We start from the raw sequence: 23,247 nt of genomic DNA on the forward strand, positions 1-23,247 counted from the left end.
TCAAGAGTCACATGCTCCACCCACAGCCAGCCAGGCGACCCCACACATACAATTTTAGAAGTGACTTTTTTCACTTAGTATAATGTGGATTTTCCCCATGATAATGCAAACATGTTTATATATAAATATATAGAAACATATATGTGTATCCTCATAATAATATTTCATACTAGGGTTTCTTGAGTTTATTTAACCAATCCCTATTTTCTTAAAAGATTTTATTTATTTATTTATTTATTTGTCAGAGAGAGAGAACACACAAGCAGACAGAGTGGCAGGCAGAGGCGGAGAGAGAAGCAGACTCCCTGCCAAGCAAGGAGCCCAATGTGGGACTTGATCCCAGGACCCGGGATCATGATCTGAGCTGAAGGCAGTGGCCTAACTGACAGAGCCACCCAGGCGTCCCTAACCAATCCCTATTAACGGACATTGAGATTGTTTTCTTTTCTATCATTGGACATTTACTATTTGACACTTGTGCAAGTTATCTCCATAAGATAAATTCCTAGAAATAAACTTGTGGGACCAAAAATGTCCACGTTTAAATTTTGATAATTACTGATAAATAATCCTCCAAAAAAAGGATGAACCAATTTACATGAGTCTTGAAAGTGTATATGAATGCCTATTTCTCTGTTGCCCAACTTCCTTCAAATATTACCCAGTATTGGGGTGCCTGGGTGGCTCAGTGGGTTAAAGCCTCTGCCTTCAGCTCAGGTCATGATCCCAGGGTCCTGGGATCGAGCCCCACATCGGGCTCTCTGCTCAGCAGGGAGCTTGCTTCCCCCTCTCTCTCTGCCTGCCTCTCTGCCTACTTGTGATCTCTGTCTGTCAAATAAATAAATAAAATCTTTTTAAAAAATTACTCAGTATTATCCTTTTAAAAATATTTCTAAGGGCACCTGGGTGGCCCAGTCGATTAAGTGTCTGCCTTCGGTTCAGGTCACGATCTCAGGGTACTGGGATTGAGCCTTGCATTGTGTTCCTTGCTCAGTGGGGAGTCTGCTTTTCTTTGTCTCTCCATGCTCCCTCTCCCTCTGCTCTCTCTCAAATAAATACATCTTTTAAAAAGTTTTTAAAAATATTTGTAATCCAATAAGTAAAGATGTCCTAGCAATAGTGAGATTAATGACCTTTTATATGTTTGTTAAGGTTTCATCTTCTTGGGATTACTTATTTATGTATTTTGCCCACTTTTAATTGGGCTGCCTTTGTGTATTGATTTATAGGAGCAAGGCTTTATGTATTACATAGATTAACCCTTTGGTATATACATCACTAATATTTTCTCCAGGTTTATTGAAATTTTTTATGATGTATTTTGCTACATAGAATTTTTAAATTTTTAGTATTCAAATCTATTTGTATTTTCTTTTATCATCCTTGGACCTATTGTCATGCTAAGAAAGGCGTTCCTCACTGCCAAGATTATCTTGTATTGTATTCTAATACTTTTATGACTTTTTAACAATTAAATTTTTATTCTGTCTGTATTTTTTAAAATGTCTTATGGTATGAATCTTCAATCTCTAGAGGCCACCTGCATTCTTTGGCTTGCAGCCCCTTCCTCCATGTTCAAAGTCAGCAGGGTAGTGTCTTTAAATGCCTTCTCCTAATATATTCCATCACATATGTACCTTTCTCAGCACATTTGATCCACTTCCTTCTCAAAGACTCACCCTCACCCTTTTATTCACATAATAATTTAGAATGCTCTTGAATTTTTTTAGTCTAAAAAGAAGCTAATTTTGAATCTTGCCTTTGTCATTGTCTTACTATCTGATCCAGTTTCCTTATTTTTCTTATTTATTTATTTATTTATTTGATAGACAGGAATCACAAGTAGGCAGAGAGGCAGGTGGAGAGAGAATGGGGGAAGCAGACTCCCTGCTGAGCAGAGAGCCTGACACAGGACTTGATCCCAGGACCCTGAGATCATGATCTGAGCTGAAGGCAGAAGCTTAACCCTCTGAGACACCCAGGCACCCCTTTCCTTATTTTTCAAAGGAGAATAATATGACTTTGTTATGAAGGATGTTTTAGGTTTCAAGTCATAGAAAACTCAGAGAATAGTTCAAGCAAGAGAGATGGTTTACTTACTAAGTGACCAAAAAGACTAGGCATTCAACCTGTTTATCCTGGTACTTAAGAATGCCTTCAATGGCAAGTAAAAGAAAACCCCAACTCAGATCCTCACAAACTCCAGAAAGAAGAAATCTGTGGGTAGGGAAACCTCTAGCTGCTAAACACTAATATCTCTTTACAATTCACCTGAGATTTATTTGGCTTTTATTGCACGTGTATGTTCCCAAACATTTATATTTTCTGATCACAGAGGTGTCCTTTCATTGGTCTCAGCCGCTTGCCTGTTTACTTCACAGCACAAATCATAATTTCCCTTTATATGTCTCCTATGTACTGCCCGTTCCCTGACCCCTGAAGGCAGGGTCCATGTGCGGTCTTCTACCACTATATCCCTAGCGCCTGGAGCACTGCGTAGAACAGACTAGGTTCTCAAAAAATAGTCTTCAATTGTCTGATTGACTTCAAGGCTGAAGTCATTCCCCTCCCTGCCTGCATGGTACGAGAATGGTAGTTTCCCCACACCATCCTTAAGACTATGTCATACAGCTTCAAATTTTGACCAGAGAGATAAAATGGCGTGTTTTTTTTTCTCCTTTTCTTCTCTTCCTGGTGACCTCCCATTCATCCCTCAGAACCTTATTAAAAGTTCCCATACTCTGGGAAACCTTCCTTACATCAACTCTTTCCTACCCTTCTTCGTGTTCGAACATATGTTTCCCATTAAGTCTTATGAGCAGAGCACGCTGTTTTGTTGAGCATCCCTGCTACTAAACGGGCCTGTAATGAGGGGGCCTTCTCCTAGCGCCAGCGCTTAGGCTGTTGCCATGGAGACAGACCCGTTGATGCCAGCTGACAGTTGCACTGGAGACAGACTGCTGGCGATGCTTCTCCACTCCGCCTATAGAAGCAGAAGAACTCCCCTGGGGATAAAAATATATGTTCATTTAAAAAAAAAAAAAAAAAGAAGCAGAAGAACTCGGACATCTGTGTATCCCTGGCGAAGGCCGCGGGGGGCTCCGGGTTTTCTTCCTCCTTGACCGACGGTGGATGTTAGCCCAGAGGATGCTGCAGAGATCTGGGAAGCGTAGTCCGTCGGGAAGTCAGTGCAGGCGCAGACGCACGCACAGCTCTGGGGCTGCGGAGCGAGCTCCAACGTGGGAGGCCGACTCGAGGTCCAGGACACAACTGCCAGGTACTCGGGGCCCGAGTGTTAACGACACTCGTCACATCCTCCCCTCCTTGCCCAGAAAAGTGGTTCGGAGGGATCTCGAGGACTTAAGCACTTAACCGGGATGGAGACGCGCGAGAAGCCGGGTCCTTCCAGTGGAGCCGCAGAGTTGTGGCTGGCACGCAGCCTCAGGCGGGGCGGGGCGGGGTTGTGGGCGGGACTAGCGCGAGGATTGGCTGGGGTAAGCACGGGGGCGTGCCTGTGCCCGGGAAAAAGAGGGGAGACCTCAGCCAAAGAAGCAGGCTGGGCAGAAAATGCTGGCGTTTGTTCTAAAAATCCTTATGCCCGGGCTCCTTCTTGAGTCCAGTGGAGAAACAGGGTCAGAGGGCGTGGGGGTTCGACCAGGGTTGTTAACTGATCCTCTCCAGCTCTTGGTTTAGGAATTCACTGGCTGAGTTGAACGGTGTGAAGTAGCTCTATTTCAGTTTCTTTTTTTTTTTTTTTTTTTTTTAAGATTTTTATTTATTTATTTGACAGACAGAGATCACAAGTAGCAGAGAGGCAGGCAGAGAGAGAGGAGGAAGCAGGCTCCCTGCAGAGCAGAGAGCCCGATGCGGGCCTCGATCCCAGGACCCTGGGATCATGACCTGAGCCGAAAGCAGAGGCTTTAACCCACTGAGCCACCCAGGCGCCCTCTATTTCAGTTTCTAACTCACTTTCTAAGGAAGGTGATTAGTAAATGCTTAGTAATAAAATCTACCACTATTACTGTTTTGCAAGTAATACATTTCTCAGTCACTTATTAATCGCCAGGTGATGTGCTATGGTCAAGGTTAAGAGTAGGGTTCCAAATTTATAAATGCTAATCTTACAGAATAAATCACTAAAATTTACAATAATAAAATCAGTTGAGTGCCTATTATGAGCCAAGAGTAGTTTTAGTTTTAACGCTTAGTTTTAATGCTAATTATTACTAAAAATGATTAATTACACCGAAACAGCTAATATGTATGCATCCTGGGAGCCAACCACAGCTCTAAATATTTCACCAGTATTTACCCCTCACAGCCTCCTGGTGGAGTCCCAACATTGTTCTTGCCGTGTTGTATATGAGGAAATGCAGACTTGCAGGGGTGATGGCACCTGCCCAGGGTCACCAGATGTTTAGGAGACATGGGAGTCTTCCCCTTTCACATAGCGGTTAGGAGTCCAGGTGTGGAAATTCAAAATCCTGGTTCAAATTCTGGCTCTAGAACTTCCATACTGACCAACAGGGTCAGGTTTCCTTAACCTCATTGTCCCTAGGTTTCCTCATTTTTAAGATGGGAGTGATACCGGGCGCCTGGGTGGCTCAGTGGGTTAAGCCGCAGCCTTCCGCTCGGGTCATGATCTCAGGGTCCTGGGATTGAGTCCCGCATCAGGCTCTCTGCTCAGCAGGGAGCCTGCTTCCTCCTCTCTCTCTCTCTGCCTGTCTCTCTGCCTACTTGTAATCTCTCTCTGTCAAATAAATAAATAAAATCTTTAAAAAAAAAAAAGATGGACGTGATACCAATATCTGTCTCATAGTACAGCTCTGGGGGCTACTTTGATTTATGGAAAGCCTCTGGCACATGGTGAGTCCTCAGTGAATGTTATATATCATCACTGCTTTGATTTATTGTTGATTTGGGTATATGGTGTGAGGTAGGGCTATTTTATACGTGGTTATCCAGTTGTCCCTGGAGTGTTTGTTGAAGATTGTTCTTTTCCCTTGAATTGTGGCACCCTTGTCAAAAATCCACTGGGTTTAAATTCCTTCTTTGTTATACTTGACTGTCCCTGAAGAAGTAGTGGTGGCTCAATTAAGGATCCGATCTTGATTTCAGCTCAGGTCATGATCTCAAGGCCATGAAATCAAGCCCTGCATCCATCCAGCTCAGCACTGAATGTGGAATTTGCTTGAAATTCTTTCTCTCCTCTCCCCCACCCCTGCCACCCACACTCTTCTCTAAAAAAGAAAGAAATACAAATAAAGCAGGTAAGATCATGGAATTTCAAGGCTGGGTGTGGATGGTTTTGCTGTTTCCTGGCAGACCTTGGACAAGTCAGCCAAACTCTTTGAGGTCTCATTTCTGTTTCAAAACAGGCTGAGCAAAATTTACCTTAGAGGGATGTTGTGAAACTACATGGAAACTACACATTTAAGGAGCACTTACAACCTGTGTGCTTGGTGATATCCTCATGTTACCCTGTACCCATTATAGTGCTCACTTCAGCAGCACATATATTATACCCATTATTTAGATGCAGAAAACTGAGGCATGGAGAGGAGATGCTACCTGAAGTTGCACAGGCAGGAAATAAAGAGCAGATTGGCTGACTCCCAGTCCCATGATAAACTCCTGCACCTACCCCTTCAGACCCAAGGTGGCTCATGGCCAGGGACTCACCGACACCAGGCAGAGCCTGGAAGCTGCCAACAGCCTTGAGAACGCTGGAGCCCAGCAGAGTCCAGCATGCATGGAATGGAGGAAGGGGGTCTGGCACCAAGTATTCCTGGGACTGCAGGCCAGGCCGGTCTTCCTTCTTTCCTTCCCTCAGCTCTGTGGGCTCAGGGCTCTACCCTTCCATAAAAGGGGACCTCTGAGGAGGAAGGGGCAGCTTGGTGGGCTGTGTGGATGTCCAGAGCTCAGGTGTGTCTTGCCTGAAAGGCCCTCAAATGTTGGGTTTACCCAGCCCAGTCAGAGGAGCAGTGAGCAGGGTACATCCTACACCCAGGGCTCAAGAAGACAGAGCAGTCAGTGACCAGTGGGTGTTGGGCCCTGGTGTGTACCAGGGGTTCTGGGCACAGGAGACAGAGAGGAGAATGAGACAGAAGCCCCAGCCACCGTGGGGCACACAGCATAGGAAGACAGTTAGTGCCAATAAAAGGCCACTTGAACCACTTGCCTCAAATGGACCCCAACAAAGGGTTTGCTTGAGTCAGAGCTCTTACATCCTGGCTCACACTTTCAGAGTCCAGCCCAAGTCCAGTGTCTTCTGAATATAACGCTCAGCTTCAGAGAAGTGTAAAGACTGCACATCAACACTATGGGGGAAGGCTATAGGATCACCCACTCCACAGATGCAGAAACTAAGGCCCAGAGGAGCCAAGTGACTCACTAGTGGTCCCACAGCTTGTAGGTAGAAAAGGAGACTAAAACTGAAACCCAGAAATAAGTCCATTTCATCCTAGAGTTCACAGCATGTAAATGTTATTTTATTTTATTTCATTTCATTTTTTTATTTTGAGGGAGAGGGAGAACATGAGCAGGGGGAGGGGCCGAGGGAAGAAAGGGAGAAAGAGAATTCCAAGTAGGTTCCACACCTAGCACAGGGCCAAACGCTGGGCTTGATCCCACAACCCTGAGATCCTAACCTAACCTGAAATCAAGAGTCAAATGCTTACCCAACTGAGCCACCCAACCTCCCCACAGCAGGCAGATTTTAGTCTCTGCTGTGTAACAAGTCTCAGGACCAGGAGAATATTAATGGTTTCTTCTGACAAAACCATGGGAGAGTTCACTGGCACATTGGCGGGGGGAGGCATCTCACAGAAACATGAAGGGCGCCCAGCTCCCTGAGCAGGCCTGACCCATCTTGGGCCACATATGGGGGCCAGGCCCTGGCCCACACTCTTCACAAGCAGCCTGTCACAGAAGTGTCACATAACCCTGGGTTATGAGTGCCATGGACCCCTAACAACAAACTTACACTTATTTTTGTGTCCTTAAGAGTGCAGGGGTCACGCCTGGGTGTTTGGCCTTGTTATTATTTTTATACTGAGTTTTTTGGGTCACCTTTGCTCTGTGGGGCACACAGCCCATGCTGTTATGCAACCATCCCCACTATCTAGATCTGAGACATTTACATCACCCCAAAAGGAGACCCCCTTCCTATTAAGCATTTATTCCCCATTCTCCACAACCCTGCCCCTGGCAGCCACTTATCTGCTTTCTGTCTCTATGGATTTACCTATTCTGGAAGTTTCATATAAGTGGAATCACACAATAGGTGACTTTTTAATTTTGGTTGCTGCTGAACATCTGCTTTCCTTCTGGGAGTCTCTAATTTTGGTGCATCCCAGGCCAAGGGCATCTAGAGGACCAGCCCCCGGTACAAACTCTGGCAATGACTGGGTCTCTACTGAGCATCCCTGGTAGAGAACATTCCACACGCATTGTCGCACCTCTCTGCTGGCGGAATTAATGTGACTTGTGTGGCTCCATGGGGAGAGGATTCTGGAAGCTGGCACTGGTCTCCCCTGGACTTCACCCCATGGGCCTTATCCCTTTGCTGATTTTGCTCTGCATGATTTTGCTGTAATGAGTCATGGCTGTGAGCATGGAGCTTGACACGGGCTTGATCTCAGAACCCTGAGATCGTGACTTGAGCCAAAATCAAGAGTCAGGCCCTTACCCACGCCACCCAGGCGCCCCTAAACCGGTTTATTTTTAAGGACGACTTTCTATATTGCCATGAGTGGGAAACTAGTATCTCTTGTTAGTAAAGGAAAAAGGGGGAGAAAGGAACTAAAATGCTGAGGGGAAAAAATTAATTTGTAGCTGCAGTGGTTGCCTGAGCCTGAGGCCTATTTGTAACTTTGTAAATAGAGAGGAGTGAACGACTCGTAGTCCATGTTTCCTCCTCAGTCAGGATCGCACTAGAAGGAAGTGTGGTCTGATAATGTATCTGAGGACCAGCGGAAATTGTGTGGCTCCCTGGTGGCCATGCCCCACCCACACTTGGAGAAACAGACATAACCATCCCCTCTCAAGGGGCAGTTTTCACCCTTAGAAGCCTTTCTCCTCCAGTACATAAGCACTTGGCTGGCATGGGGGCCCTTGTGTGCCCAGCATCTGGTAAGGTACATGGCACCAGGCTGAAAGAAGAAACCAACACTTTTAGACAAAACTTTAATCAGAGAACCAACACACACACATGAAGGGCACTTCCACACTGGCCCACAGCAATACAGGTCAGTAGTTACAGAGTCTGCCCCCAAGCATGACTGCCAATTTTCCACAGGACCTCTGCCCTCTCTCTCTAGTGTCAAAACTCTCATTGAACATACTCATCAGTTCAAGTTCCTGCCTCTGTGCTGCCCCTTTGGTAGAGAACAGGCCCACTGCAGAGACTACACAGTGATCGGAGGGTGGGGACCACATGCAGCGAGCTCGCTGTTCTGGCCATTTGAAAATTAGTATGTTCCCCACTGTGGTGTGGGCCCAGTGGTCAGCCAGTCCGTTCTCAGTTTCAACAATAACAATCAACCAGAACATTGCAAGGTGCAAGGTTTAAAAAGCTCAAGAGCACATACTCCTAAGCTTTTTAGCGTCAAAAACATGAAAGATACCCAAAGTGTCAGTGTCTTCATTAGATTCTGTTTGTGCTTCAGGAAACCTGTCACTGGTCACTCAGAGGGTGGGACACAAAAACCCAGAGCTGAGAAGGTGTCATCAAGAGGGAGCTGTGTGGTTTCACGTGTTTCAGCTGTAGAACAGGCCTGGCAAGCAGCTGACCTGAAGTTCCAACAGGAAGAATGGTGTCCTCTCTGGGCTCTCTAGCACTCCTCCATGGTCCCAGAACTTGCTGTGACATGAGGCAATGTGGCATTTTAAGATGTCACTTGTAAATGAATGGTACCTCTCTGTGGAAATGGGGCCATCCACTTCCCTTTGATTCCAGAAGTTTCAAGGCCAGAGCAGGGCTTACCACATTGGTATTCCCTACCCTGGAGCCTGACAAAGCACCTGGCTTGAACAAATGGTACATGAGGAACATTCTAGCTGTCATTTCCATATACCACAATTTCTACCATCAAGCACATCTTCTGTGAACCATGTGGCAATATACAATGCAGCTTTCCCAAATGAATCCTACTGCTTCCAGTACCACTAACTCCCACAGCAAACTGGGTCTCATACTGTATAACCAACTTTAAATGAGGGAAGGGAATTATGGGAAGAGGTGACATGTATATGTGGGAGGGTGTCCTTCTGAGTGGGAGGTTTGGGAGGTTAGAATAGTGGAAAGTTCTAGCTATTTGGTGTTAGTTTACATGCTCTTCTTAGCTTCTGTGGTTTAGTTAAGAAAGTACGACAGAGCAAAGGGAAGGAAAAGCCTAGACTTTTTTTTAAAGAAAAGAGCAAGGTGCTGGGTTTTGGGAACTAAATTTAGCCAGGGCCATGTTGGAGAAAACTTTTTAAAATGAAAGCTATATGGGGCACCTGGATGGCACAACTAGTTGACCATCAGTTTTGGCTCAGATTGTGATCTTGGGGTTGTGGGATCAAGCCCTGCATCAGGCTCTATAGTCAGTGTGGAGTCTGCTTCAGATTCTCTCTTCCTCGCCCTCCCACTCAGTCTCTCTAAAATAAATAAAATCTTTAAAAAAAAAAAAACTATCTTAAAAAAAAAAAAAAAAAACGAGTGACACAAGGGCACCTAACTGGCTCAATCAGAAGAGAATATGGCTCTTTGTCTCAGGGTGGTGAGTTTGAGCCCCACATTGGGTATAGATACTACTTAAAAGTAAAGTCTTTTAAAAAAAATGAGGCACAACTGGGTGGCTCAGTTATTTGGGCATCTACCTTTGGCTCAGGTCATGATCTCGGGGTCCTAGAATCGAATTTCAGGTTGGGCTCCCTGCTCATGCTCTCTCACAAGTAAATAAATAAATATCTTTAAAAAAAAATAAAAGCCACCACATAGTATTAGCAAGAACATTAATTGCAGTAAATAGAGGATTGCTATATATATATTTTTTTCATTGTATCTCATAAGTACTTGTAGCTCACATTTGGTGGCTACTCAGTTCAAAGTGCTTATTTACATCTATTTATTTATCCTCACAACAGCCCTCTGAGGTAGGTCTTGTGCCCATTTTACAGATGAGGATGCTGAGGCCCTAGGAGGTCCCATGACTCTCCCAGGATCACTCAGGTAGCAGGTGTCAGAGCTGAGATTTCAATCAGCCAACTGTCTCTACCTCTGAATTCCCATGTTCTCAACTACTGTGTTTTCATGAAACTTGTGTACAAATTTTCTAATCACTCTTTAAAGGTAAAGAGATGTATTTATTTGGGGGCAGGGAGCTTACAATGTGATTTCAACTTTAGGACTCAGGTGAACTGTGTTCAGATGTCTGGGGCTTTGCTGCCACCCAGTAGTAGGAAGTATTGCTACTTGTTACTTTCTAAACTCCTTGTTACCTGTAAGTGTGAACTTGCTAATGTCTGCTGAGACCTGCAGCAAAGGGCTGACAAGGTTGACACTGCTAGTTTCTCTTGGGTGTGAACCCTCTGGTGCTGACTGAGATGGGCACTGAGGCCAAAGGCTTTCCCACATATCCTACAGGCATAAGGCTTCTCCCCAGTGTGAATTCTCTCATGCTGCATCAGATTTGCTTTCTGAGCAAAGGCTTTCCCACATTCAGCACACACATAAGGCTTCTCCCCAGTGTGAATTCTCTGGTGAACAGAAAGGCATGAGCTCTGGCTGAAGGCTTTCCCACATTCCTGACAAACATAAGGCTTTTCTCCAGTGTGAATTCTCTGGTGAACAGAAAGGCACGAGCGCTGCCTGAAGGCTTTCCCGCATTCCTGACAAACATAAGGCTTTTCTCCGGTGTGAACTCGCTGGTGAACAGAAAGGCATGAGCTCTGGCTAAAGGCTTTCCCGCATTCCTGACAAACATAAGGCTTTTCTCCGGTGTGAACTCTCTGATGTTGAGTGAGTTGAGCACCCAGGCTGAAGGTTTTCCCACAGTCTGGGCATTTATGGGGTTTCTCACCTGTGTGATCTCTCTGATGCTTAGAAAGGCATGAGCTCTGATGGATTGATTTTCCACATTTGTTACACTCAAAGGACTTCTTTCTAGCATGACCTCTCTGATCCTCAGTAAGGTAGTTACTGTGGGCAAAGGCTTTGTCGCACTTGTTAAACTGGAAGAGTTTCTCTGTAGTGTGGATTAACCAATGTTCTGAAAGATGTGCGCTCTCACTGAAGGTCTTTCCACATTCATTACATTTAAAGGGGTGCTCACTCTTATGGACAGACTGATGTTTGGTGAGGGAAGTGCTGTGGATGAAGGCCTTCCCACAGTTCCCACATTCATACTGCCTTGCCCCAGAGTGGATGCTCTGGTGGCGAATGAGCTGTGTACTTTGGCCAAAGGCTTTTCCACACTGGTTACACTCAAAGGGCTTCACCCTGGTGTGAACCCTCTTGTGTTGAGTCAGGTATTTGCTGCGGCTAAAGGTTTTCTCACATTTGTTACATTTAAAGTGCTTCTCGCCTATCCTTGTTTGCTCCCTCTGCTCTGAGTCCTGATTCAAGATCCTCCCGCTCTCCCCAAGTTCTTGTTTTTCTCTGGTGTGAACAGTCTGGTGGCAATTTAGGGTGGAGCTGCAGATGAAGTGCTCACCACACTCCTGACATTCATAAGGGGTCTCCACACTGTGCATTTTCTGATGTTGGACAAGGTGTTCATTGTGGCTGAAAGTTTCCTTGCATTTAGCACAGCTGTAGGGCTTTTCTGTGGCATGGATGGACTGATGTCGAATCAGGTGGGAGGGCCGGCTGAAACTCTTGATGCATTTGTGACATTTGTAAGGCCGGTAACCAGTGTGAATCCTCTGATGTTCATTAAGGTGAGTGTTCCGGTAGAAGGCTTTCCCACACTCATTGCATTTGTAAGGCTTCTCTCCACTGTGAACCCTCTGGTGGATCTTTAGGGTTGAGATATTCCTGAAGGGTTTCCCACACTGATCACACTTGTAAGGCTTTTCTCCAGTGTGAACAGACTGGTGTTTGGCGAGCAGCAAGCTCCGCCTAAAGACCTTCCCACACTCCTGACACTCAGAGGGAGTGTTTGCAGTATGGATTTTCTGGTGTCGGAGGAGATATTTACAGAAGTTGAAGGTTGCCTTGCATTTGGCACATTCATAGCGTTTCCGGGTGTGGATCTTCTGATGCTGCGTAAGGTGAAAGGTTCGGCTGAAACTCTTGCCACACTCACTGCATCTGTAGGACTGACTCCCTGTGTGGGTTTTCTGATGCTCAGCAGGCTGTAAGCTGAGATCCAACGGCTGGTCACCATCTTCATTCTTAGGTGGTTTTTCTCCAGTGTGATTTTTCTGATGCCACAGGTGGTGTATATTCTGACTGGAAGTCTTCCCGTACTTGGTAGACATGTGGGATTTGTAGCCTGTATGAGTCATCAGAGGCACAAAGAGGCAAGAACTCTGGCTGAAACCTTCCTCATACTCTTGATGCACAGTGGGTTTCTCTCTAGTATGAATAATCCAGTGCTGGATAAGGTGGTAACTCTGGCCAAAGCTCTTCCCACATTCACTACATTTATACAGTTTCTCCTCTTCCTGGACAGTCTCCTGTCGGCTCTGGTCTAAGTCACAGCCAAAGTCATTCCCATGTTCCAGAGATGTAGCTGGTGCCGGGCTCTTTTCAGGAAGATTGTGTATCACAGAATCCTCTCCTGTGGAAAGGAGGGACTCAGGACCGAGGTCTCCCTTGAGATCATGACTCCTGCCTTCTATGGGACTTTCCTTGTTGGTAACAAAGTCAGACCTCAGAAAACTTTCTGGATCTCCTAGGAAACTATCTAACCAACTCTCGCCTACACAGGCTTTCCCACAAATGGAGTTCCAGAGGCCATCCTTGGAAAACGTCTCCACGATCTCCTGGGAGAGTCCTTCTTCCAAGAAGTCTTGGCTCAGAAGACAGTTCTTGACCTCAGCCGGGTCTGAAAGAGAGGTAAAATGCAAATGTCTCCCATTCCCTGGGGTAAAAAATGTCAGGAGCTGCAGGGTGAAAACACAGACAAGAGGGAGAACGAGTGATGGCTCCCCGGTAAGCCTGTCCTCAAGGCAATGAAGGAGAAGGGGTCAAAGTGGTGACCTGGCTAGAACTGGCATCGCAGGAAATAAAGAGCCCACTTCCAGGACAGTTAAGTGGGGAACTGGGCAGCCACGAGGTCTCCCCTGGGAACAGGAGTCTCTCAGCAGATAGTCTCTGCCACCACCCCCATCGGCTATGGCCTGCTTCCTCGAGAAGGGGTAGGAGATACAGATGATAATAATGCAGTACAGTTATTACTGCTGGAGGACAGATGTGGTTGGCAAAGTCACGGCTACACATGCTTGGAAACAGCGTATATTGTTAAGGTACTGGGATTCTGTGCCTGGGCCAGTCACCTATGTACAAACACTGGTGCACTCAAAAGGAGGCTACAGAGGGTCTGAGCTCACAAGCTCATGAGTAGTGAGCCAAGATCAGAGCTGCATCCTGACTGGGTGGTGGAGGCCCAGATTGAGCCATGCGGCCACTACCCTGTGGTCTCTGATTCAGGGGCCCTTCTTATATGAATGATGTGACCACGAGAAAAGCCTTCTGTGCCCCAGACAAGGCCCCTGCCTCTGCCTTTTCCCACTGGGGACATCTCAACGAGGCTAACAGCCTCAATGCCTAACCTGCCCCCCTCCAAAGAAGCTGTGGCCTAGGGGAGACCCAAACAAATGTTTGGGGCTGCATCTAGAGCTGGGCTTGCTTATTCCCAGATGCAGCCACCCACCATGCCCTGTGGGGCAGACCTATACAAAGAGGGGTGAAACAGACTCGGGGTTTGCAGGGGTCAAGGGGCACACGGCAGAAAGGTGGACAGACTAACTCAGGGCCTGAAAGGACCAAAGAAGGAACAAAAGAAAGCCACCAGACCAGCCACATGCTGAAGAATGATGGAGACGGAGACAAGACAGGTCTGCAGAGGGAGGGTCCCAACCCATCAGGACAAGCGGACAGAAGCCAGCACACAGCAAAGCGACACTCATCAGCCCAGGGTCAAGATGTCTGGGTAAATGTTCTGGGTCTGCTGGAAGTTCCAAAGGTGGGTGGCACACAAAGGGTCAAGTCCCACAGGCCCACTGCCCTCCCGTCCCTGCCCACTCACTGGGGCCCGCTGATTCTGCACTTTCTCTCTCCAGCACCTTCTGCTCTTCGGCGCCATCTTGCTGGGAGGTCAGTTTGGGTTTGGAGGGGTCTGCAGGCAGAGAAGAGCACTGTCATCCACCAGGACATGGAGGGCCAGCCGGCTACAAAGTGGGAACCTTCTGGCTGTCTTGCCCAGCCAGTGCTTTATTCAGCATACTGCTCCTGAGGGCCAGACATAGCACTGAGTGACTCCAGGGATACCTCCCCTGCTGGGTTCCCAGTCCGGTGGAGGAGGGACCAGTCACAATCCAGGGCGATCAGAGCTGTGACAGCCGAGGCTGGGGATACAAAGGACCTGCCGCAGCTCTTGAGGAATGAGCGGTCTGCCAGGTAGAGAGAGGCTTGTACTTACACCGCCATCCGTGGCTCCCACATTCACCAGGGAGTGCACATCACCCGAGGCCTCCGTGGGCCGGGCCAGGATGGAACATGCCGGGTTCCCATGGATCAGTCGGCCCCGTGCTCTGCTCTCTGCAGACTGTTCAAGGAAGGGAGCAGAGTCGTAATACCAAGGGGGACCATACTACAGTGGAGGAAAAGCCCCTCCTGGTTTGAAATGAAAGGGCCATGAGCCAAGCAATGCAGGTGCCTCTAGAAGCTGAAAAGGGGCAAAGAAACACCCTTCCCTGGAGCCTCCCAGAGGATCGAGCCCTGACAACACCCTGGTCTTCGTCCCGTCAGACCCGTTTTGTACTTCCAACCTCCAGAACTGTAAGAACTGTCTCACTGTGGTGTCCGTGGCAGGAGCAACCAGAGGAAGCTAGTACGGCACTCAGACATGCACACAAGCACATGGGGAAGTCAAGGGAAACATGCCTTTACCGGGGGCCCTACTTTAAAAACAGAAGACGCGGAGGTCTGAGCCAAGCTGCTTGTGTCACACACATCGAGCGGAGCTGAGAGAAAATCTGCAAGGCTGGCCCGTGGCTGGTGTCTGGGAACCTGGACTGGAGGAGGGTGCCCGATCTCCCGAACCAAGATGAGCTGTGCCTCCATGGTCATGCTGAACTCCTGCTCTCCTGCTGGGAATCTAGAATCCCGTCATGTTCCAGGCAGAGGGCGTGTCTGTGACCAGCCCCCAAATAAAGACTATGGGAGCTGGGTCTCCTTAACACGCGTTTCCTGGTAGACATTTCACAGGTGCTGTCACCTCGGTAAGCATCCTGTGGGAGTCCACAGAAAGAGGGCTCTGGGAGCTGGCTCTGGTTTCCCCTGGGCCGCCTGTGCTGGGTCCTTTCTCTGTCCCATGTCGTGGCTAGGATTATAACTACATTTTGAGTCCTCCCGCCCTCGGGGAACACCCGTCCCAGCTGCGGGAAACAAAGCATCAGGGGAGCAGTTAGCAAGTGCAGGGGGGGTGGGCGAGCAGAGCAGAAGACAGAGAAGGACTTCCTCACAGGCCATCCTGGGGGCAGCAAGGGGATGAGTCTAGCAGAGGGGAAGGCAGATGCAAGGACCCTGTGTGTCAGCTCAACAAGGACAAAGAGGAAAGTGCTGACGAGGCCAGAGGGGCAGATGGAGGCCAGTCAGGGTCTCTCAACCTCCTGACATTTGGGGTTGGATAATCCTCGGCTGTCGGGACTGTCCTTGCATTCCAGGACGTGTGGCAGTGAGCCTGGGCCCACCCACCATTCCCAAGGGCCGACAATCAGCAAGGGCATTGCCAATGTCCCCGGAGTGGGGGTTGTGGCCAGAACCACCCGGCTGAGCAATGTTGGGCCACATCATGCTTGTTCTTTGGTGCTCAGGAGCTGGGAGTTTATCCTGGGGGACAGGAGCCACTGGGTAGGGCAGTGACTGGGCCCCCAGAGCTGGAGGGGATACTCACTTAGAAGGAAAATGTTCTGGTAGTTGTCCAGCGCTGTGTCCCAGAACAGGTCCCCCTGGTCCAGCCCTAGGTGCTCCCAGTCCAAGGTGAAGTCCATGGCTGCATCCCCAAGAGGTGCAAATTCCTGAAATGTGACACGCCATCAGTGACACTGGGACTGGAGTCAGGGAGGGACCCAGTGGCTCACTCCATGCACCCCGCTGTCAACATACCAGGCCTTTAACAAAAATCATCTTCTGAAAAGCCTGAGACTTAAGGGACTGGGGCGTCCCCATATTTTATAGGTGAGATATGGAGTCTTAGAGAGGGGACGTGAGATCCCCTCAAGGTCACACAGGCAGGACTTAAATCCACTTAAAGCTGCCTGTTGCTTAAATCTACTTTTGCTTTTGAGTGTTCATTCTGGGGCTCTTGCTTTGAGTGTTCATTCAAGATTTTAAGTTCTTATGGAAATTTTCAAACAAATACAGAAGTAGAGATTTGCAGGTGATAGACCTCCATGTACCTATAACCCAACTTCAACCCCTGATAAGATTGGTCTATTTTGTTCATTAAAGGTTTTGGGGGGAGGGGGAGCAAAATATTTGAAAATGAATCCCAGGCAGGATCTGATTTCCCCTGTGAATACTTAAATATTTACAAAAGAACTCCTTAATCACTGACTACCTAGACCATATTCAAAGTCTGAATGCAGATTTGTCTAACATCTCAGTGGTGGTTTTTTCCTTTTTTAATTGGTAAAAAACAACAACAACAAACAAAACAAAAACAAAAACAAAAAAAAACCCCACAACAGCAAAGTGCCACTTCGTCCAGTGGCATTAAACGCTCACATTATGAGGCCATCATCAGAACTTACTTAGTCTTGCAGAACTGGAAACTGTTCCCTTTATTTTTTTTAAGATTTTATTCATTTAAGATTTTTTTTTTTTTAATTTGTCAGAGACAGAGGGAGAGAGAGTGAGCGAGCACAGGCAGGCAAAGAGGCAGGCAGAGGCAGAGGGAGAAGCAGGCTCCCTGCCGAGCAAGGAGCCCGATGTGGGACTCGATCCCAGGACCCCGGGATCATGACCTGAGCCGAAGGCAGCTGCCTAATCAACTGAGCCACCCAGGCATTTGTCAGAGAGCACAAGCAGACAGAATGGCAGGCAGAGGCAGAGAGAGAAACGGGCTCCCCACTGAGCAAGGAGCCCGATGCGGGACAGGATTCCAGGACCCAGGGATCACGACCTGAGCCGAAGGCAGCGGCTTAACCGACCGAGCCACCCAGGCATCCCAACTCTGTCCCCTTGCTCAGTCCCATGACCCTGAGATCATGAGCTGAGCCGAAACCAAGAGTCGGAAGCTTAACCGACTACACCACCCAGGTGCCCCTACAGGGATGTTTGACCTGAGAATGGAACCTGAGTCTCTAGCTGGGCTTGGCACTTGGCCCCACTACCTTCCCCTGTGGATGACCACTGGCAAGTAAGTCATATGCCCCTTCTGAACCCTGATTCCTACCTCATTAGTAAAATGGGACTAATGAGCCCCATGGCACAGGGCTACTCCAAGAAGCGACCGAGTCCTCCTACCACGTAGGAAGGACCCAAGCAAAGGAACCAAAGGACAGTTCCATGCCTCTCCATCCCCATCACATGTCTCATCCAGGAGTCCTCATTCACCACCTCCTTGAAGGCTGGATTATCCCATTTACAAAAGACTGAGACCCAGAGAATCAGATTCACCTGCCCAAAGTCACACATTCTCTAAGTGGGGGCAAAGGAACAAGAGCCCCATCGGCGTGACCCTAGGACGCCAACCAGTTAGAGGCATGACTCTGTAGTCTGTCAGACCCCCAGATCCAATTCTGGTTCTGCTATTTATGAACCGTGGGATCTTGTTACTCCATATCTCTAAGGCCTGGTTTCCTCATCTCTAAAATACAGCTGCTATGGGGATGCAGCGAGCCGAGGCCTGTCTGCACAGCAGCACCCATCAGCCAGGGACCACTGCACACCTGCTCCAAGCCTGCCTCATGCCAGGCACCCAGCAGAGAAGTCTAGTCCTTATGGGATTTAATCTGGGTGAGTCCTACTGATATTTGTGGAAAATGCTTTGTAAAACTCTTAAGAATTAACAGTCAACACACACACATGAGTATGTTAAAAAAAATGCTCATCTTCAGAGGATGATAGTAAGGAACTGATCTTATATTGAAAATTGGTAAATAAGAGGAAAGAATCAAGCATTTATCCCACCTCTGCTATACGAACTATACCAGTGGGTTACCAAATAGAAGATGAAAGGGGGTATCTTTTTTTTTTAAGAGAGAGAGAGAGTGTGTGTGTACGCAGTGGGGGAGGGGCCAAAGGATAGGGAGAGAGAGAATCTCAAGCAGACTCCACGCTAGGGCAGAGTCCAATGCAGGGCATGATCTCACAACCCTGAGATCATGACCTGAGCTGAAACCAAGAGTCAGACGCCTAACCAACTCAGCCACCCAGGCGCCGCCAGGGAGCTATCTTTTTATAAGAGTATTCCAACTAATGAAAAGGAACGAGGGAATTAGAGCACCACCATCTCACAAGCCGTGAGGAATGCAGAGATGAGAGCATAAGGGTGTCTGCCAGGATCATAGAAAGAGAGAACCAGACATTGTGGGCCTCCCCAAGTTCTGCCAAAAGGATTAGCTGAGACTGATCAAGCCTCTGAATCCACCCACCAACTGAGAGCGTGCTGAATGGCAGCAAAAGTATGTAACCAGCAAAAAAAATAAAAAATAAAAAATAAAAAACCAGACTGGGAGAAATTCTACAGACCAAACAGCCCTGGTTCTCCAATGGACAAACTACTAAGAACAGGACAGAGGAGGAACCTGTATGTTAAGAACCCCCCCCCAAAAAAAGCATTAAAAAAAGAGATGGGGCAAAAGGGACATGCATTTGGGTGATAAAACATTGTTCAAAAAACCAGAAGGAAGGAGCACCTCGGTGGCTCAGTGGGTTGGGTGTCTGGTCTTGATTTGAACTCAGGTCATGATCTCAGGGTGGTGGGATGGAGTCCAGCATTGGGCTTCGTGCTGGGCATGGGGTCTGCTTGAGATTCTCTTTCTCCCTCTGCCTCTCCCCACCTCCCCCCCACACCAACTTCTCTAAAGGAAATGATGACTACAAAAGTCAGGTTATTTATGGGGACACAAGAGGGCTGGGATATAGCCCACTGAGGGCCTCCAGGATGGCCAAGATCTCACTCTTAACCCGGTTGGTGTTTCCCTTCACTAAGTCATTCATTTGACGTGCATTTCTGCATTTGTGCTTTATTTTACAACACAGGTTTCGGGACACATTGGTGGCTCAGTCGGTTGAGCATCTAACTCTTGATCTCAATTCAGGTCTTGCTTTCAGGGTCATGAGTCCAGGCCCCATGTTGGGCTCCATGCTGGGTGTAAAGCCTACTTAAAAAAATAAAAATAAAAATAAAAATAAATAAAATAAATTTAAAAATTAAATTAAATTTAAAAAATACAACAGAAAGATTTCTCAAAAATTAAGCATATTAATGAAGCATATTCTCAACAGGTTCCTCCTCCTGGAAAATGTTCAAAGGTGGAAGGGCAGAGGCAGCGAGACAAGCAAAAGGACAAATTTCATGATCCAGGTGAGAAATGAGGCAGGAATGGGGGAGGGTAAGATGTAGCATTTTGATGACGGTGCTGACACTTCCCAAGAGATCAAATATAGCAAGTGAAAGAGAGGGACCCAGACATCGCTAAGATTTTAGCCTGAGCAGCTGGAAGGACAGAGTTGTAGCTTCTGGAGATGTGAGAGAAGCAGGTTTCAGGGCAGAGTCTGAGTTTGGTTTGGTACAAGTTAAGTTTGAGATACCCTTTTACCCTTTTACATAATGACATTATGTCATTAGACATAATGATCCCCTAAAGACATCCATGTTCTAATCCCCAGAACTCACGGCTATTACTTTGTATGGCAAAAAGGACACACCTGTAAAGGGTCCTAAGAAGGGGAGGTTCTTCCAGATGACCAATGTGGGCCCTAAGTGTCAGGACTAATATCCTTATGAGGGGCAGGAGTCAAAGGAGGGAGAAGGCAAGGTGATGACGGATGCAGAGGTCAGAGGGATGGGACCTCGAGTCAAGGGAACACAGGCCCCTCTAGAAGCTGCAAGAGGCATGGAAGGGATTCTCCCCCACAGCCTCCAAAACAAAGGAGCCCTGCTGACACCGTGACTTAGACTTCTAGCGTCCAGAACTAAGACAATAAATTTCTGTTGTTGAAGGCAGTTTGTTACAGCAGCCCTCGCAAACAGACCCGCTCTCACCACACCCCCCCATAACATGTGAGCTACAGGATGGCAGGGACCACATCAGCCAGTTCCCTAGTGTGTAGATACAGCGCCTGGAACAAAGCCTACTCATAGGAGGCACGTGGAGGCATGCAGTCCGGGCAGCTGTTTTGGGACAAGGCCGGAGACGACAGAAAGTGGGGTTCAGAGATGGCAACAATAAACTGGGTCCTGATCACACCGGGTGAGCTGGCGGATCAAGCCAGCACCCGCGCTGGCCTTTCCAGTTATGTGCGCTAGAATCTGCTGGCTGTTTAAACTGGGTTGAGTCAAGTGTTCTTTTATTTGTAGCTGAAACTGTTGGTATCTCTACCCTGTTGGAAGGGGTTAGCCAAAGAGATTTTCTCAGCAGGCGCCCGATTAGAGAGTCCCAAGTAGTTCCTTTCCTGGACTCCTCGACCTTGAGGGACAGCAGCACCCCTGAAATGGTGATGGAGGATGTGGGAAGACCCTGGCCTTGATCCATGGGGCACTAGGGAGCCACGAAGAGTTTTATACTGGACGGTGACAAGGTGAGAGCATGCATTCATTCCTTCAACAGTCATTTCTCTTGTGTGCCAGAACCCTCTGAGAAGGCTGGAGGCATAGAGGTGTCAGACCCGGTACCTGACCTGGAGGGGACACTCAGGGATGCTGATAGTGAGCATAAGGAGATGACAGGGCTGTGACAGAGGGCAGTATCCAGGGCTGTGGCCGGAAAAGGGTATGAGAACATTGCCTTGGAGTCAGGGAAAGCTTCCTAATTGGGTGAGATATTCAAGTTGGGCCGTTAAGGATAAGCAGGTATTTACCAGGGAGAGGAAGGTTTTCATTCATCATTCAAGCAACACATCAAGAATTCCCGTGTACCAGGCCTGTGCTGGTCCCTGGGGGCCCAGAGGTGAGTCCCAATCAGTACCTGTCCCCAAGGAGCACCGTGTGTGGTGGGGCTGCCGGACAGGGGCAGGGACAACCACATCCAGGTGGGCCTGTGTGGCAGGGAGACAGCAGGGGGTGCTAAGGGAGAGCAGAGCAGAGCTGGGGAAAGCTGATGCCCAGAGAAGGTGCAGGGATTGAGCTGTGTCTTGAAGGCTGTGGAAGACACCCTGACAGCGGGCAGGGTATTCTGACAGAGGGTGGAGCCAGAGCAGAGGCTGGGAATCTGGAAAGTACAGTGGAACATTTTACCACCAGGCCAAGAAGGAAGTTTAGAAGGGAGTTTTGGTTACACAGGGAAGCAGAGAAGATGCTGTAAGGGGGTGGGACTCAGATCACACAGGATCGTGCTGAGAAATGTGGATTTCATCTTATAAGCAGCAAGGATTCCTGGAAGGGATCCACAGGGGAGTGACAGTATAACAAGAGAATCACTTGGGGGCCACCAGAGGAAAATGAGCCCAGAATAAAGGCAGGCCAGCTGTGCAAGCTCTGGGGATGACCAATTAGGATGGAGGGGCCCTCAACTCACCACAGTCACAGCCAACTAGGGCCCAGCAGCTGGAGGTCTCGTTCAAGCTCCCTCTCCTTTTCCTCCACGTTCCCCACTGGCAGAGCTGCAGGGGGGATAAGGGAACTGGGACAAAGTCTCCCAGCAGAAATAATCAATTTCCAAAATTGTCCCAGATCCCTCTGGGGTATACCTAACTATGAAATATGCACCCTATTAACTTTCTAAGCTCTGAAAAATTGTGATTCCCGAGACGCTTCCAAGGGAGCCGATTAAAAGCGAGGAGATGCCCTTGCCACAGTTGCAGAGATCCCAGGAGGAAATCCGAGAACAGCGCGGCGCCTGGCACGCAGGAGGCGCGCTCAAATGTGTAGCGGAGCGACCTCCTGAAGAACTCCCATTCATTCGTCCCTCGAGATCTGCCCCGCTTCAACTTTGGGCAACTCAACTCCTCCTTCGGCCTCAGACTCCTCAATCAAGAGTAAAATAAAAATTTAGGGCGCCTGGGTGGCTCAGTGGGTTAAGCCGCTGCCTTCAGCTCAGCTCATGATCTCAGGGTCCTAGGATCGAGTCCCGCATCGGGCTCTCTGCTCAGCAGGGAGCCTGCTTCCCTCTCTCTCTCTCTCTCTCTCTGCCTGCCTCTCCGACTACTTGTGATTTCTCTCTGTCAAATAAATAAATAAAATCTTTAAAAAAAAAAAAAATTTAACCGCTCCTCTCAAGGGCTCCGTCAGCGAGAGCCCGACCCAGAGCAGGCTCTGAAACGACAGCCTTCAAGACCCTACCTAGACACCTTACCGTCCAAGACTTTGCCGAAATCGCCCGTGATGGTTCCGTCACCCTTCAGGAAGGACTGAACGCCCAAGCGTCCGGAGTACTCAGCAACACCACCCAAGGGGTCTCCTCACCTAAAAGACTGCTCCGCCGGATTAACAGATGCGACTCCCGCCTGGAGGGAAACGCCGACCCAACTCCTCTCACTCGCGTCTCATAACCACTTCCGCCGCCGCGTGAATTTCCTCAAACTACTCCACCGAGGAGACTCCGCACCGGCTCAAAGACTCCGTTTCCCAGAACACTGTGCGAGCTCCTTCCCTAGTCTTCCCCCGCTTCTTGGCCTTAGAGGTTCCGCTGAGCACTCTGGGAAATAGAATAGAAACAAAATCGGGGCTAGGTGGCCTGTGGGTATTGTAGTTCAGTTTTTACACTGTTGAAGGACCACCTAATCAGCGCACTCGGGCCTGAAGGCGACCGAGGATTGCCCTGGGAACGCGTTGAGAGGGCAGTTCCTGAAAAGACGCTTGGACGTAAGGGGCGGAGTTGAGGCGGGAAAATGATAATATGGCCTTTCTCTGATAGGCGGAGAGA

General features: G+C 48.3%; 1 protein-coding gene across 3 annotated transcripts; it reads right to left on the reverse strand.

Annotated features, from left to right (window-relative positions):
* Positions 1-10,329: 10,329 nt before the first annotated feature.
* On the reverse strand, positions 10,330-23,172 carry ZNF473 (zinc finger protein 473). Of its 3 annotated transcripts, none has more exons than XM_044256818.1 (5): positions 22,788-23,172; positions 21,901-21,985; positions 16,110-16,233; positions 14,241-14,330; positions 10,330-13,037 (listed from the first exon to the last, which is right to left on the reverse strand). In XM_044256818.1, exons 3-5 carry the CDS (start codon positions 16,204-16,206, stop codon positions 10,456-10,458), a joined length of 2,769 nt encoding a protein of 922 aa, XP_044112753.1. In that variant the 5' UTR covers positions 16,207-16,233; positions 21,901-21,985; positions 22,788-23,172; the 3' UTR covers positions 10,330-10,455. The 3 variants fall into 3 exon arrangements, with proteins under 3 accessions (XP_044112753.1, XP_044112752.1, XP_044112754.1); XM_044256817.1 differs by having other exon boundaries at positions 21,901-22,017; XM_044256819.1 differs by lacking the exon at positions 21,901-21,985.
* Positions 23,173-23,247: the final 75 nt, after the last annotated feature.

Source organism: Neovison vison, chromosome 7, assembly GCF_020171115.1.
Source record: "Neovison vison isolate M4711 chromosome 7, ASM_NN_V1, whole genome shotgun sequence".
NCBI classification, from domain to species: Eukaryota; Metazoa; Chordata; class Mammalia; order Carnivora; family Mustelidae; genus Neogale; species Neogale vison.

Excerpts from the sequence above, each read along its gene's own strand:
- ZNF473 (XM_044256819.1), bottom strand. The coding sequence starts at position 16,206 with ATGGACTTCACCTTGGACTGGGAGCACCTAGGGCTGGACCAGGGGGAC. Across the intron at positions 14,331-16,109 it reads CCAGAACATTTTCCTTCTAA|ACCCCTCCAAACCCAAACTG; the intron begins GTGAGTATCCCC and ends CTCTGCCTGCAG. Across the intron at positions 13,038-14,240 it reads TGCAGAATCAGCGGGCCCCA|ACCCGGCTGAGGTCAAGAAC; the intron begins GTGAGTGGGCAG and ends CCTCTCTTTCAG.